The sequence below is a fragment of the Cyprinodon tularosa genome, unplaced genomic scaffold (genome assembly GCF_016077235.1).
Source record: "Cyprinodon tularosa strain WSP-4 unplaced genomic scaffold, ASM1607723v1 ctg105, whole genome shotgun sequence".
Taxonomy (NCBI): Eukaryota; Metazoa; Chordata; class Actinopteri; order Cyprinodontiformes; family Cyprinodontidae; genus Cyprinodon; species Cyprinodon tularosa.
The window spans coordinates 949,995-965,581 of NW_024037838.1; the positions used below are offsets into that span (position 1 = coordinate 949,995).

The 15,587-nt window shown below is 40.8% G+C and overlaps 2 protein-coding genes across 2 annotated transcripts; one reads left to right on the plus strand and one right to left on the minus strand.

The window, feature by feature from the left end:
- Positions 1–1,405: 1,405 nt before the first annotated feature.
- armc5 (armadillo repeat containing 5) lies at positions 1,406–11,757 on the minus strand. Its single transcript, XM_038284622.1, has 8 exons — positions 11,484–11,757; positions 10,844–11,318; positions 10,720–10,750; positions 10,488–10,598; positions 7,738–8,623; positions 6,893–7,650; positions 6,257–6,389; positions 1,406–2,832 (listed from the first exon to the last, which is right to left on the minus strand). The coding sequence occupies exons 2-8, from the start codon at positions 11,222–11,224 to the stop codon at positions 1,491–1,493; spliced, it is 3,642 nt and encodes a 1,213-aa protein (XP_038140550.1). The 5' UTR covers positions 11,225–11,318; positions 11,484–11,757; the 3' UTR covers positions 1,406–1,490.
- A 175-nt stretch (positions 11,758–11,932) lies between these two features.
- On the plus strand, positions 11,933–13,822 carry si:dkey-66i24.7. Its single transcript, XM_038284650.1, has 2 exons — positions 11,933–12,229; positions 13,061–13,822. Exons 1-2 carry the CDS (start codon positions 12,133–12,135, stop codon positions 13,663–13,665), a joined length of 702 nt encoding a protein of 233 aa, XP_038140578.1. The 5' UTR covers positions 11,933–12,132; the 3' UTR covers positions 13,666–13,822.
- The last annotated feature ends 1,765 nt before the right edge of the window (positions 13,823–15,587 follow it).

The window sequence follows — 15,587 nt, forward strand, 5'->3', positions numbered from 1 at the left end:
CAGTTGATGGCTTAGATGACACAGGGTGCAGAGTGATGACCAACAGCTTTGATCCCTGGACAAAAATCATCACAGCTGTTGCATTTAGAAACTATGGGAATTAGAAAGGTCTTTAAGATATGTGTATTCCATGTTTAGGTGATTGTATTTAAAAAATGACATGCTTCATTGATCTAAGCTGTTTATGTCCCCCTACAGCATAAATTTCACTGAATTATTAATTATACTGACAGATTGCACAGCATTTTTAATCCATGTCAGACATTTTCCGAAAGTAAAGTAAAAAAGTTGTTTCAGTTGTTCCCACAATATCATAAGCTTCGATCAGTGAGGCATATTGGCCAGTGCCGATAGGGCACACAAAGAAGACAGCCATTTGTGACCCAGTGATACAGTCTCTGCTCCAGGACTGTTTCCAGTGCACAGATAGATAGGCAGGTCTTTAGAGTGACATCTACGCATCAGTGTTAGATGGATGGTAATGTATTACCCAAAACAGAAACACAGGTTTAATGCAGAGGTAAAAGCTCTGGTGAAAGCTAGGGATGCTCTGCTCAGGACAAGCAAGGCATTAGCACTCAGGTGAGGAAAGCTCTAACTGCAGGCACTGTAAGTGCCAAAAACCACATGCATCCAGGAAAACTGAGGGTGTCTTTACCACCAAAGGCCAAATTTATACTGTCCAATTTTCAAAAAAAAAAAAAATTAAAATGTGAGCTTTTATTGAATATATATCTATATATATAGATATATATCTATATCTATCTATCTATATATATAGATATAGATAGATAGATATATATAGATAGATATAGATATATATAGATATTTCATCAGCCAGAAGGAATAAGATTCTTTTTGTTAACCAAAACAGACATTTCCGGTTTAAACCTGAAAATAAAATATTTGATTAAATTTAATTTTCTTTAGGAAGAAATAATTTTTTGAGGTTTAATTTTTTTCCACACAACTGATTTCCTTTATAAAACCTGATTCTTTAGTTAACTTATGTCACAACCACATTCTGAAACCTCCCTGTTTGAAACAAAGATTTTTTCAGCAATTTGTTTTAAAGTTCATGATATTAAATGGAAAGACTGTCAAATTTAAAGCATTAAAAATACCCTATATGTGAGACGAAAAAAAAACAAGTATTGAAATCAGTGATTTAAGTGCTTTTATGTGGGACAGCCAAAATATGTTTGCCATAATTCTTCCATTCAGTATAATTTTATGCACAAAATAAACCTCAAAGTAATGTATTCTGGTGATGAAAAAAAAAGCAAATATGACAGAAAATAATCATGTTTTAACAAAAAATTGCCAATGTTCATTTTGTCATCGTTTGATTGGATCAAAATAAAAAAAATAAAAAAAATTAAAATAAAGTTTGCTTTAGAAAAACCAAAAATAATGCAACAGTTCTTTTGACTGATTTTTCTTTTACCGGTTTCAGTGAATGTAAGATAACAGTCACAATTCATCTTTTCTCAGACTAAGGCTGCGGAGACCAGGCAAAGCAGATCCTGTTTTAGAGTCTCTGTACAGTCTGCCTCTCTGGCTAGTCTGCGAAAGCAATCTGCAGCAACGGAGCAGAATACAAATGGACGAGGACAGTCCTGGAAACCCAGCAGCAGGGCGAGGCAGGTCCGACCCAGAGTGGGATAGCTGTACCGCTGGGAAAACCAGTACAGCTGGGGAAGCAAAGCAGAAAGGGCAGCTTCTGAGGAAGAACAGGAGTCCTGATTGGCAAACTTCAGCCTGTTCTTTGGTCCTAGCAGCTTCCCTTCAGGAGAAACTGATTGGTCCTCTGATGCACTGACTGTTTTGGAGACTGTTCTGTCTAGTCCTGTGATGCCCTTCTGGATGGATCCAGTTGAAGACATTTCCTTTCCTTCTAATTGTTGAAGGAAACCGTTCAGTTTTTTACCGCCTGCAGTCAGCTCTAGTTCAGATGTTAGATCAGCCAGGTTATCCTCTGCAGGGTCAGAGCTTTTTTGGTCTCTTTCAGTCTTTTTAGCATTGTCTTTTTTATCACCCTGCTTGGCTTGACCAGCGTTGGACCAGGACAGGAGAAATGACACAAAAATATCCTCCAACTCACTCTTGAGATCTTTAACCAAAAATCTGCATGCCCCAATCATCAATTCACATAACGGTGTTGTCTGAAAGCCTTCTGTTGATGGCTCTCCTGTTTCATTTTGGAAGACACCCACAACCACTGAATCTAAAGTCTGACAGTGCCGTCTGGCTTGTTTGTCACTCCTTTCATTGTCTGAGTCTGAACTGAAGCGACATCCATGGAGGTAATGCAGTAGCGGCAGCAACATACCTGCGCTGACATCCTTAATACGAATAGCTTCTTCTGCCTCAGCTTCGCCAAAACCACCTCTTAATAAAGCCCTGAAGTATTCAGATCCAGCTTCGTCTGCGTCTTCCACTCCGGCCACAGCCTCCTTGCTGGCTGGAATTCGGGTCCCATCATCAAGCAGCAAGACCAGGTCAAACTCTGAACTCCCATACGGACACGAGTCTGCGAGGCGAGGCTTTTTCAGTGGAGGGGCTGAATCTCTTTCAACATCACCGGCTGGAGTTGGGTTTGTGTTTTTTTCTCCTAGTTTGGTTCTAACGGCACCCGTCAGAGCAGACAGGCATGTGAGCAAGAGGGAAAAATAGAGAGAGGTCACATCTGAATGGGGTGATTTAAACAATTCAGACAGCAGCCTTCCATGGTGCTCTTCATCCTCATCGTCAAATTCACAGTCAAGATGTCGCAGTGCAGCGAACAGACCTCCACAATCCAGGAGAAGCTTCCTTAACAAAGATTTGTTGCTGTTGGACAAAGAGAAACCTCAGATTATAGACATAATATAGGGACTTTTCTCTAAAAAGAGATTCTAATTTTCTTTTGCTGCGAAGACTGAACATTTTTCTGCACATGAACAAATCTACATTACTGATTCTTTACCGTTAAGCAACTCTAAACAAGGAACCACATGTATAGAATGTTTCCTAATTTACAGGAAGGATTATTTAGTGTTACGTCTATGCATGTCCTATACAAATAATGTTGGATAAAAACCTGGCATACAATGGATATGGGGTCTTTAACAAGGGGTCCGCGACCCCTAGGGGGTCCACAGAGGTACTGCATAGGGGTTGCAAAAGTTTTGGTTAATTAGTTTTTTTTTTTTTTTTTTATATATTCCTCCCTGCAATTTTTTTCCACTAATTGAAATGTCTTTAAATACACGTTAACATGAATTCAACACACTTCAGTAAGCAGATAAATGGAGACAGAAGATGTCTTTCAGTCATCAATGCACACATTCAGCGACACACAGGAGCTCTTTCAAGCTGGGCACAGTTTCATTCACAACACCTGTCCCATCAACCAGGAATCAAATTATTTTTGTTACATGACTCCAGCTGTAATAGAGTGACTATTGGACAAGTGTGATATAACACAATTTCATACTATATATATAATTAGTGGGTTCCTGCTCCATCTCGCCATCAGTTTGGGGGTCTTTGGCCAGAAAAAGGTTGAAGACCCTTGCCTAAGATGATAACCTGAAAGGCATCATGTAAACTTTATGGTAATTTAAGTTCCCATTTACAGCTCTGCACTTTTCCGGGCTTAAATTTCCAGTTTTCTGTAGGATTTATAAAACTGGATACACAGTCTAGAAATGCAAATAGATGTTGAGTAGAAATTTCTTCTTTATATATATATATATATATATACCGTATTTTCACGACCATAAGGCGCACCGTACTAAAAGGCGCAGTCTCAGTTATGTGTGCCATTTCTGTATTTAACACACACATAAGGCGCACCGGACTATAGGGCGCGTTTTTTATATACCGGTACACGTCCTCTACTACCTTTAAATAGCTCTACTGCGTATTTAAAAATAGAGCGGGAGCAAAACTGAGTATGATTGTGCTTTATTCATGTATTTATTACAAAGTATTAATCAAACCTGGGAGCTGGCCATGAGACAGACACATCGCAGATGACACAGCGCTGTGATTACTCCTAAATTAACTTAAAATCCTGAAACCTGCCGACGGAATATTTTCGCTTTTATTACCGGTATCCTGGTGCCTGCAGTTTAAATTATTTAGATGAAAAACACCTGCCAGCCACCGCGGTGAGGCTGCTGTTGAAGGGATTTCTACTGTCGGCGCACCGCTGGTATGTGGGGGTCTGAGCGGCTCCGACAGAAATAGTATAGGCACGATGATAATCTGGATGAACTGACTGCAATTATGAAGTTTTCAGGTGGACTTTCTCACTTAAAAACATATTAAAACTACTTTATTCCCACTGATCACAGCAAATATAGCTGCAAGATTTAGATTATTTAGATGAAAAAACACCTGCCAGTCGCCGCGGTGAACCCGGAGGAGACCCGGCCCAGAGGCTGCTGTTGAATTAAGTTTTCAGGTAGAAAAATAGAGCGGGAGCAAAACTGAGTATGATTGTGCTTTATTCATGTATTTATTACAAAGTATTAATCAAACCCATCAAAGTCATCATCCTCTGTTTCTGAATTAAACAGCTGCGCTAAATCAGACATGCCAATTTCCCCTTCTTCGCTGTCAGAGTCACTTTCTGTGCAGCGCGGCTCCTCACAAATAATGCCGGCTTTTTCGAAAGCTTGAACAACAGAGCCAGCAGACACGTTAGTCCAAGCATCAACAATCCATCCGCAAACTGTGGCGTAACTTGCCCGGCGCTGCCTTCCACTTTTCGTGAAACTGTGGTCTCCGTCGGTCATCCATCGCTCCCACGCCGCTCGCCGCTCGCAGCCTTATTTTGAACGGCCAGTTCACACCGATGTCGAGCGGTTGAAGTTCCTTTGTCAGACCTCCCGGATAACAGGAAGCACAGCGTTTATTTGTTTCACCATGTTTTTCACATCGGCTGTGAGATGGGCACGCATGGAGTCACAGATTAACAGCAATGGTGATGCGTGGAAAAAAACACCTGGTCTCCTCACATACACCTGCCTCAGCCACGCTTTCATCATCTCCTCATCCATCCAGCCCTTTTCATTTGCCTTAATATCATAGGTCATCAGAGCGATGTGTCTGTCTCGCTGTCAGATAAACGCTCACGACGCGCTGCGCCTGCTGCTCAAAATGCGTTGCGGGACCTTTTGCTGCGTCTATACGCGCGCCAACCATTGACTTTGCATGTAAACTCGCTGCTTCTGCTGCGCCTGCTGCGTCCGGTTCACACCGATGTCGAGCGGTTGAATAACAGCGAGCACAGCTTAATTTGTTTCACCATGTTTTTCACATCAGCTGTGAGATGGGCACGCACGGAGTCACAGAATAACAGCAATGGTGATGAGTGGAAAAAGACCACCTGGTCTCCTTACATTCACCTCCCTCAGCCACTCTTTCATCATCTCCTCAATGAGGTGGTCTCAAAAGTCCGCAGTTACAACACACATAGGGCGCACCGCACCAAAGGGCGCACCGCACATTTTGAGGGGAAAAAAAGACGTTTATGTGCGCCTTATAGTCGTGAAAATACGGTATATAAATGCTCAGAGGTGACAGCTATAAGTTGACTCCTCTCAGCCAGAAAGTGGAGCAGTTACTCTCGCTATTGTTCCATACTATTTGCTAGCCGGTTGGCAGGTAATGCTAATTTATTTTGTTTATACTGAGATAATTACTACATAGAAGAAGCCATTTCTTAGCTCTATCAAAGAGGTACGAGGACACACGTTACTTCAGCCTACCATTCCTGTTGGCGCAGAATCCAATGACATCGTAAAAGAAGTAAATATCCATTTATTTTGGACACGCCAAAGTTTATAGAATAATTCATAGATTTTTTGCAGTAAAATCAATATTTACTCTTTACTACTATATGTGTTTTGTTTGACTTATTTGTTTGTTTGTTTTTAATGGCCTTATGGTTAAAAAAAAAAAAAAAAAAAGTTAAAAAAGAATAAATACTTTCTAGAAAACTCCAGTTTTCCAGACAGCATCAGTGATCTGTATTTAAGCCATACCAGCAATGTAAGCATCAATAATTAAAAGAATCTGTCTGTGCAAATATCCCAAAACTTGATAGAAAATAAGTGGAAAAAGGCAAAAAACAAAATCCCCCAAAATTGTTAAAAACCTCAAGACCTGTTGGTGGAAAAGCTTAAGTGATCTAAATAAATTAGAGGTGTCTTCAAACCCCTCCAACATATAAACAAAACAAAACAAAAAACGTGCTACTTACCTGCTGATGAATGGCAGAGACAGAGCGCAGCTCATCTTATCCGACTCAGAGCCTGACAGCATCACATGGGTGAGAACGCCAGAACCAAAGCTAGACTCACACTGAACACGAAGATTATTCAGAAGATCATCACCTACAGAGCCAGCAAGACAGCGCAAAAAGCCCCGGTCCACTTTACTTCACTTTATCACAGATTTACAAGAAACTTATTTAATGTAAGAAATTATATTTATTTACAAAACCCTGAGTGAGTAGGAAAGCAAAATAAAATAAAATAAATCCTTTATAAGATTATTTCCACCAACTAACTACTAATTTTCTACCAGAAGAAAACCTGCAGACCTCTTCCTCTACTGAATCCGTGTTATAGAATAAATCATCTGATTTTCTTCTCAGTTCCAAACTGTTTCCCCCTATAGACAAAGCTGCAGCACATTTTTTCCCTCTATGGTTAATATTTTTCTATTCAATTAAAATACTTTTTCAAAATATCATCATATAAGTGTTCTTAATCAACTCTCTCTGAGTTTATACCAGGTTGCTCAATCAATCTGTTGCAGTCAGTTTAAATTAGATTCCTGCTTTTCTGAAACTATAAGCATTGTTTTAATAAAACACAATCTGTGTTCTTCTTACCAAGCTGCTTAACTTTAGCTTTCACTCGATCCGTCTGCCTTCGTCGTTTCTCTGACCTGTCTTCACCCAAACAGAGATGGTGGCGTATCAATGCCACAGAACCGGTTCGAACCAGCGCCTGTAAACAGCTTGGGTTGCAGCTCAAGCGGCAAAGCATGCGGAAGCACCTGCTGCTGGGGTCCTGGTGCTGGGTGATGTAGCAGAGCAAGCCAGACATGACCACAGCGCTCACCAGAGCGCTGCTGGGGTCACTGGCGTGGGAAAAACGCGACAGCAGCAGGAGGATGGGAGACTCTTGCGTCCAGGGTTCAGGGTGATAGGGGTGCTGATAGGTGCTGGTTCGGGGGACAGTAGGAGGGCTATCAATTGCAAACTTGGTGAGTGAAGTTGCTGAATGCATCCTTCTTCTTTTCTGTGAAGATGAGAGCTTTGATGGGGAAATAGGTGTTTGAGACGTATTAGTGGGAGAGCAGACGGAGGGGGAAGCAGTTGGGTTTGGAGGGGTGATCCCAGTAGAAGGGGAAGGATCGGTGATGCTCGAGGAGGAGGACAAGGAGGGAAGTGGAGACAGAGGTGGAGCTGTTTTATTAGAGCTGGATGAAGAAGGGGCTTTGGGTGATTGGCTGGAGTCTGGGTTTGGGGAAGAGGTTTGAGGTGAAGAGGAAGGGGGGTTAAGGGTCCCCCATTCAGCATCAGCAGTGGAGGAATCCAGCAGTTCCCCTTCAGATGATATCAGTCCCTCAGAAAGCAACCAGGATCTGCAGAGAGAGAGAACACTACATCTAAACAACATAGAATATAGATAATCACCTAAGATGAGACTGTACCATCATTTCTCCCCATACCTGAGACTTAGGAAGCTGGAGGAACCTTGCTCCCTCCCAGCTTCTTCCCTCCTGCATACCTCAGCAGGAGGATAGTCAAATGACTCCAAAAAAGAAGAGGACAGGAGCTCATTGTGAGGCATGTTAGAGGAGCTGCTCACATCCACCTTCTCCAGCAAATCTTCTTCTCCCCTGGTGAGCTTCACTAGTAGTGCAACAAGAACAGGGACCAAGCCCAGCTCTGCCAGCTGTTCCATGGCAGATTCATCAAAAACAAAGTCTACACAGGCCAGTATGATGAACTTGGAGAGTGGATGATTCTGGTGAGAGGACAAAAAATTCATCAGGACCTCCAAACCACCAGACTCCTTTACCTTGGCACGGTTCACCGCTTCTTTGCAGCACCAGCACAGAGCCTTGAGGAAGACTCCTGACTTCAGCGGGTCCTTTTTAATCTCCTCTGTGAACTTCTGAATGACCCCTAGAGATCCTACAAAGGGCCGCAGGCAGCCTTGAGAGCACATGTTAGCCAGCGTTTTCAGCGCAAGCTCTTCAAATTGTTCACCCCCTGATGCCATGACCCCGAGCTGAGTCAAAACACCAGAACGGGAGACCTCCCTGGCACATTCAATTCCACAGCCTTTGGTGAGCTCATTGAGGGTCCTAAGGGCTGCATGCCTCAGACCACTGGGATATTCGGGGGCAATAAGAGGTGCAAGGGCAGATAATGTCCCTTGGGTGAGCAGAGAGAGGCGGTTTGAGGGTGAGTCTGAGAGGTAGAGGAGGGCCCGAGCAGCGGACTGAGCGCATTCAAGTTTGGGACAGGAGTTGGAGGATGGAGCAGCTGTGGGAGATGATGGGGCCGACGCGGACACGGACACACAGAGGAGGAGGAGAGGAATACCACCTGGGCACAAAAAAACATAACAAAAACAATGGATGGTTTCACAAAATAAGAGATTGATCAAATTCAACAAAACAAAAAAAATGAATATCAAAGAGGACATAAAAGATATCAGTGACTGAAAAAAATAATTTCATTGGATTCCATTAAACAGATCAGCTAAGCAGGAGTGCATAAATGGTTATAAAAACTTAACTGGGACAGCATAAAATGTCAATATGATATAATCTAAACAAGTTTATTTGAAGTCTGGCTGTTTATTATTTAGGTTTGTTGAAGGCACATCTACAACTCTAGATTTTTTTTTCTTTCAGGATTGTCATGCATTTAGCTTCACCCACTCTGCCCAGCGCAGCGTATCTGATCCTGCTGAAGAAAAGCATTTGCACCTGATGATGCCTTTCCCATCTTGTTTTAACTGCAGACTGTGTGTCAAACCCTAGGTGTAGTCTTATATTTCCACCAAGTGTTTTGCATGAACATCAAAAAGACACATTGTTCCATGTGCCTCCAATATTCCTTACATGCTTATTAAAAAGTACAGAAAGCACTTCCTGTAGCTTTTTTCAACAGTGGCTTTCTTCTATAAAATATATTTAATTAGTAGCTGGATTCTGTCACCAGATATGCCAACATCTGCTGTAGTCTCTCCTGTGTTCCCACAGGCCTCTTGGCAGCCTCTAAATGCATCATCATTGTGACACAGGAGAGGGCAATTTTCCATGCCACACATAAACTCAGCATTGCACATCTAAGAGGTACAGTAAACAAAGCAAATATGTCCAATATGGCTCCACAATACAAATTGTGATGCAGTTTACGTTTGCAGTAATGTGCTACAGGAATAATTTTTTATCTTGGAAGGTTAAGAGAAATTTCTTTCAAGGATGAAGACTACAATTTGTTGACAGCGTTTTTTGTCCTCCTGATGTAGCTCAGGGCTAGGTTTTTACCGTGACCAACTGTATGTGATCTCTCTTTTTCTCTTTTTGATATGAAAACCAGCTTGGAGCTCATCTGCTCAACTGTTTCTGTCCTTGACAGAGCCACCTTTGGAAATAGTTTACCATTATCTTCTTTTACTCGCTTCTATTTTGCTTTTGTTTGCTTTTGTCTCCTTGAACGCCAAATCAACTTGGCAGAGGGTTGCTCACTTAGTCTGGTTCTGCTCGAGGTTTCTTCTTGTTAAAAGGGAGTTTTGTCTTTCCACTGGGGCTGCATGCATACTGCTTGTGAGGGATAACTGAAAAGTCAGCAACACAAAGCAAAGCAAATATCTACTGTCGTCACAAGATCATCCAGTGGGAATGAATTCTGCCAAGTTAGCACTCAATGTAATCAGGCAACTTTCTTATATAGGAAACTTCTAACAATTCTGTATGTATGATTTGCTTAAAGTGTCTTTGTAAATTGCATTGAGATGACATGCATTGTGAATTGGTGCTATATAAATAAACTGAATTTAATGTAGTTTTACACCCTTGCTTCCAATAGTACACCATCTAACATTTTGGGCACCACCATCCAACAAGCTGCATATGACTTTGGGGAAGCGAACACTTAAAATAAAATAATCAAATCAATCATAAAATAATCAAATAATCAAATTTTGATTGTATTCCAACTAGTCAATTATAACAAAATTTAAATTCTAACAATTAATTTTAAGCGTCAACACAACATCAATCAATCAGGAAACCTAACCATTTATGGTTTAACTTAGAATTCACAATCAGTCATTGATTTGTGTAATTTTATCAAAACCCATTTGGGTATAAATACATTTTCAGTGCATTTTAAAGTTAAATACGCCCTTTTATTATTACAGTCTTAAAAGCTACAGAGAGGCAGACACATATATAATTACCAGCAGAGTGGATGAGTGCAGAACTTTCTTGATCCATGGCCAAGTTCCCTAAAGCTCGGGCAGCCCGGTTCTGGACCGTCTCTAAAGCAACGTTTCTCTTCATTATGTCCACTATAAAGGTCAACAATAAGAAGATTATAATCATTAAAAAACAATGACAGTGTTGAATTTTGCAGAATGTATAGTGGTAAAAGGTGCAAACAAAAACAAATATTAAATAGAATTTACTGACCAACAATGTTGATCCCTTCTAGTTTCCGGACCTAAAGTTGAAAACATATATTTAGAAAGTGCTTCAAAACCAAAAAAGGGAATTCAGACCAAATGATTGGACAGCCTTGTCAGTATGATCTCACTTCTAAGCGTGTCTCCTGCTCAGTGCAGCAGTTGGCCAGGATGCTTAGAGCCAGGTCCAGGATTTTCCTGGGGCATTCAGGGTGTTTAAGGAGTTTCAGCAGGAGTTTGAGTCCACCTTTTCCTCTGAATCTAGCGATGCCAGCCTTGTCGCCCTTGATATGCTGTGTCCTGATGGCAACCAGGGCTCTCCACTGATACAGTTTTGACCTCTTGTCGGTGTCTTTGGATGAACCTGTCTGGTGCTCTGCCCCTACTGGTAGTCCAGGTTTGCAGAGGTGGTCCAAGCACCAGGTCAGTGAGGACTCTGGGGAAGGTGGTTGGCCTTCTTTTGGGCTCACTCTCTGCTGCTTTCCTTCACCCTTCACTGGTGATGAGGCCATAATTGATCAAACTAGCAGGCCACGCACCCAATTATTGCATCTTTACCATTCTATGCTCAGGTAGATATCACCGCAGAGCATCACTGGACAGCGCCTGCAATGTGATAAACAAAACATAGCATTTTTCTTTACTTTTTACTGTTAGCGTGTTTCCAAGCAATTATCAACAATCCTCAACAAACTTCTCGTTTAAACGAAAAGTTTTGACGTGTTGTGAACAAACTACAAGTACCAAAAAGACAAGGGAAACGTGTATCACCTGACGCCGCAATCCCTGACGGGAAATTGAGTCCCTAACCGCCGCCACGATCCGTCAAAAAGGCCTGCTGTTTGAAGAGGCCTCGATTGCGTTATTCGACGTAAGATGCGTGTAACTGGCCTATTTTATTTTTTATTGTCAATAGATTTGTAAGAAGTAACTATTTTAGCAATGCTACATTGCCAGAGGCCGAATATATTTTGTGGAAAAAAAGTGCAATCGCCTGCATTAGCCGCTAACGCCATCTTTAGCCAAACTATAATACGGGGGCGACTTCCGGAGACAAGCAGGGACCGAAGAGCTGGAGCTTGGGCAAAATTCTGGGACTTGTAGTTTCACCTCTAATTCAATTCTCCTGTTTTCAACATGCGCTGTCTTTTCAAAAACTACATTACCAATCGCGATACTAATCGTCAGCTCGACTGAAACAACCAAACCCGTTTAGGGATTGTAGTTTCGCTAAGGACTTCTTTAAGGTTTGAAATGGTAATAAAAGACTACAAGTATTAAATTTCAAATGAAAGCGATAGGCGTTCATTTTCTTGACGCACGAACATCCATCGATGTATCATGGATGTTGTTAAATTCCGCGATAGATGCCGTTGATGAATAAAAACAACAGTTTTAATAAAGGAAGTAACATAAAAATATGGAGGTAATTGAGGCAATAGTGATTCATGACGCTGATGCTGAAGGAAAAAAACCTGCACCGTCCAGCAGCGTGGATACTGATAAGACCAAAACAGGTTAGTAATGGAGAGTTTGAAGTTCATGTTTGGTCCAGTCATCGCTTGATGCGAGGAGAGACTGATGAGTGCGCACCAACATCCACTATTTCAAATATTACAGGATCAATATGCTCTGAATATGTTGAAAGGCTGCGATCCCAAAGAATGGTTTTATAATAGACTGTCCAAAACAAACTAGAGATAAGACTTTAATGTAAATGTGCACGTTTATTTATATGAATGTTTGTATATATATATATATATATATATATGTATATGCGTATATAGATATACATACACACATATATGTATGTGTATGTATGTATATATATATATATATATATATATAGATAGATATACATTTTTTAAATGTAATCTATATTAGTTTATATAAAAAATACCTTTGGAATCCAAAAATTGCCCAAAATTATGTCAATGTAATAAAAATAAATTCATGAAAAACAGTCTGAGAGTGAAAGAAACACATTTTTTTTTTTTTTTTGGTGCAAGGTGATTGTTTATAAACCTAAATATGATTTTTAAATAGGCTTATTACATTTTTAACTGTTCAATTAGCCTTTTACCTTATTTTCTTGACTTGTTCACTTTTTTTTTCAACTTCATTTACAGTAGGTAATATATTATTCAAGGGCTAATCTAATTGGTCAAATGCCAAAGTAAGATGTACAGCCATGTAGCAATATCTTTGCTGAATGGCTGGATATAGATCTTGTGCTTCTAGACCTCCCTGAGGGACGACTCCATTTGTAAGGGGTATGCAAGGGATCAAAAACAGTAACTCCCTATGAAGGTTTAAATATAAATTCTCCTGTCTTTTTCTTTCTGTAGAATTCATCTGGACACTACAAGCTACATGGCATCTAGTCAATACCAGACTGGAAATGGATCAGGCTTTTGACCAGCCAGTGTGCAAGAAAAAGAAGCTTTGGGAAGTGGTTGCAGAGAAGGTGAATGCTAAACTGAAGCGGTCGGGGATCACAGACATCACCGTGAAGGCCTACGAATGTGATCTAAAATGGAGAAATATGCTGGCCACGTACAGGAAGAACACAGACAGGGCCAGGCGACTGGGGGTAGCTAGTGTCCACTGGGAGTTCTTTAAAGCAATGCATGGGGTGCTGGGTAAGAGCAGGGAGGAGATCCAGGCCCAGCGCCAGGCCAAGCTCAGTGGAACCAAAGTTGGAAAGGCCATAGCCAGCAAGAGGTTCACACCTATCCTTCCTACCCCTCCTGCGACACCTGCTGCCTGTATTAGCAGGCCCCCACAGGACATCCTGCAGCTCTACATGGAGCTTCAGGAGAGGAAGCTGAACATGTGGGCTCAGCAGAGAGCACTGGAGGAGAGGAAAATAGAGGCCATTAATAACCTGGCTCAGGCTATCTCCAGTCTGGCTCAAATGAACAGCCCACAAACACCAAAAGATGGACATTAAGTCTTTACACAACTTAAATAATAAATGGATGTTGTCATCTGAACCGTAACTTTATGGCATTATAGTTTGTAGGCATGCAGCAAACCAACAGAATCCATCTTGAGAATGTTATGTTTGATAGCTTTTTCTTATAAAAAACTGAATACAGCTGCCTTTATGCTTTGTCTGGATACTTTCACTTCCTGTTTAGTACGGGGGGGGGGGTTCTCCTGCAATTGCCTAAAAACAAAGTTACAAGCCATCTGCTTTTTGGTTTTTTATTGACTCATTTATTTTTCTACTTTAATGTTATTGCTAACTTTCTTAGCATCAATATATATATTAATAAAAATCCTAAATATAAGGCAAAGTTACCAAAATCATTTGTGCTCCAAAGAATGAGTAAACATAATCTAAATGCATATCAACTAGATACTAGATACTGCTAAAACTGTGACAAGTAAAGTTGCCAGTTGCAGTGGTCTTCAAAATCCACCAAATGAGCTGAGTTGAACTTGATGTTTTTTAAAGAGCCCACCACCTGAGTCTGAGTAGCAGGTATAGACTGTATGGGTTTCTGTGAGCAGCTTACAATAGGATCACTGGTGTGGTCTACATCTGGCAACAGGAGACTACAACATCTGTGGATCAGGGTTCAGACACAGTGCAAATATTTTAACAAGACACAGACAGACGGATGTATGGATGGAATAAAATGGGCCGACAGATTGATGGTTGGTCTGAAGGTTACAGCTTATAAAAAATTTGAGAAAAAAATAAAAAATCTTAAAATTAAAGTATTTTCCAGGTTTTACCAGACCAGCAAAATATTTAGATCAAATCTCTTTCCATACTGCCCTGGTTGGAACCCAGTTAGAACATGTGACATCTGGCTAATCTACAAGCTAAACAGTACTTCACCACCCAAAAGTACTCCCCATGACACCTTAATCCCTCATAAAGCGATCCTACACAGAGCAACAGCTGTGCTCCAGCTACATGCCATCACATGATTCGGTCTAACTTTGTTAAAAAAAAAAAAAAAACGGCCTACAAATGCAGGTTTTCTTGACCCCTTGTTGTTTTTTATTTCTTGTCAATATGGGTCAGTAAGGAAAAGTAAACACTTTAAAGAGGTTTTTTTATATTTAGGTTCCTGGATGTCTGAGAGCATTCACCAGCCTACTGTAAGATATTGTCTTAAATACATTTATTTTTGTTTTTTCACACTTAGTGACATTATATTTAAAAAAAAAAACTATAAAAATATTTTTGGCTTACTATTTATTATATTTAAAGGTGAAAGAAAATCAGAGTTGCGCAGTGGGGAGCACTTCTGCCTTGCAGAAAGAAGGTTCTGGGTTCAAAAACACTGCCAAGCGTCCTTCTGCATGGAGTTTGCATGTTCTCCCTGCGCGTGAGTGGATTCTCACCGGCTTCCTCCCACAGTCCGAAATCATGATTGTGTGCATGAATGGTTGTTTGTCTCTGTGTTTCCCTGCGATGGACTGGTGACCTGTCCAGGTTGTACCCCGCCTCCCACCCCTTGACAGCAGGAGATAGGCACCAGCACCCCTCGGACCCCAGCAGGGATAAGTGTGAAACATAATGGATGGAAGAAAATCAATACTGTACTTGATTTTTTTTTTTTCTCTTTTGTATTGATCCTCCTTTTATTGGAATGCTTCCAAACAATCTGTTGTAGAAAGATGTATAAATGTTGATTTTCTGATAAGGCCAGGTAGGTTTGTAGGAGATTATTCATAATCAAAACTATGATAAAGACTGAGGAATCCAGCAGACAGATCAGGAAGAAAATTGAGAAGTTTTACACTGGGTTAGAAGATAAAACATCAAAACAGTAGTTCTGTGATTGCAATGTGACAAAAAGAGAAAGTTCAGGAGTTATTAAAGCACTAAATTCCCCATGGTATGAGTAAATT

What these genes read in the sequence shown, in the direction of transcription:
- si:dkey-66i24.7 (XM_038284650.1), top strand. Translation starts at nt 12,133, where the DNA reads ATGGAGGTAATTGAGGCAATAGTGATTCATGACGCTGATGCTGAAGGA. An exon ending in TACTGATAAGACCAAAACAG is followed by an intron (nt 12,230 to 13,060) that starts GTTAGTAATGGA and finishes TTCTTTCTGTAG; the next exon opens with AATTCATCTGGACACTACAA.
- armc5 (XM_038284622.1), bottom strand. Translation starts at nt 11,224, where the DNA reads ATGGCCTCATCACCAGTGAAGGGTGAAGGAAAGCAGCAGAGAGTGAGC. An exon ending in AGCAGGAGACACGCTTAGAA is followed by an intron (nt 10,751 to 10,843) that starts GTGAGATCATAC and finishes TTTCAACTTTAG; the next exon opens with GTCCGGAAACTAGAAGGGAT. An exon ending in TCTCTGCCATTCATCAGCAG is followed by an intron (nt 2,833 to 6,256) that starts GTAAGTAGCACG and finishes TTTGTCCAACAG; the next exon opens with CAACAAATCTTTGTTAAGGA.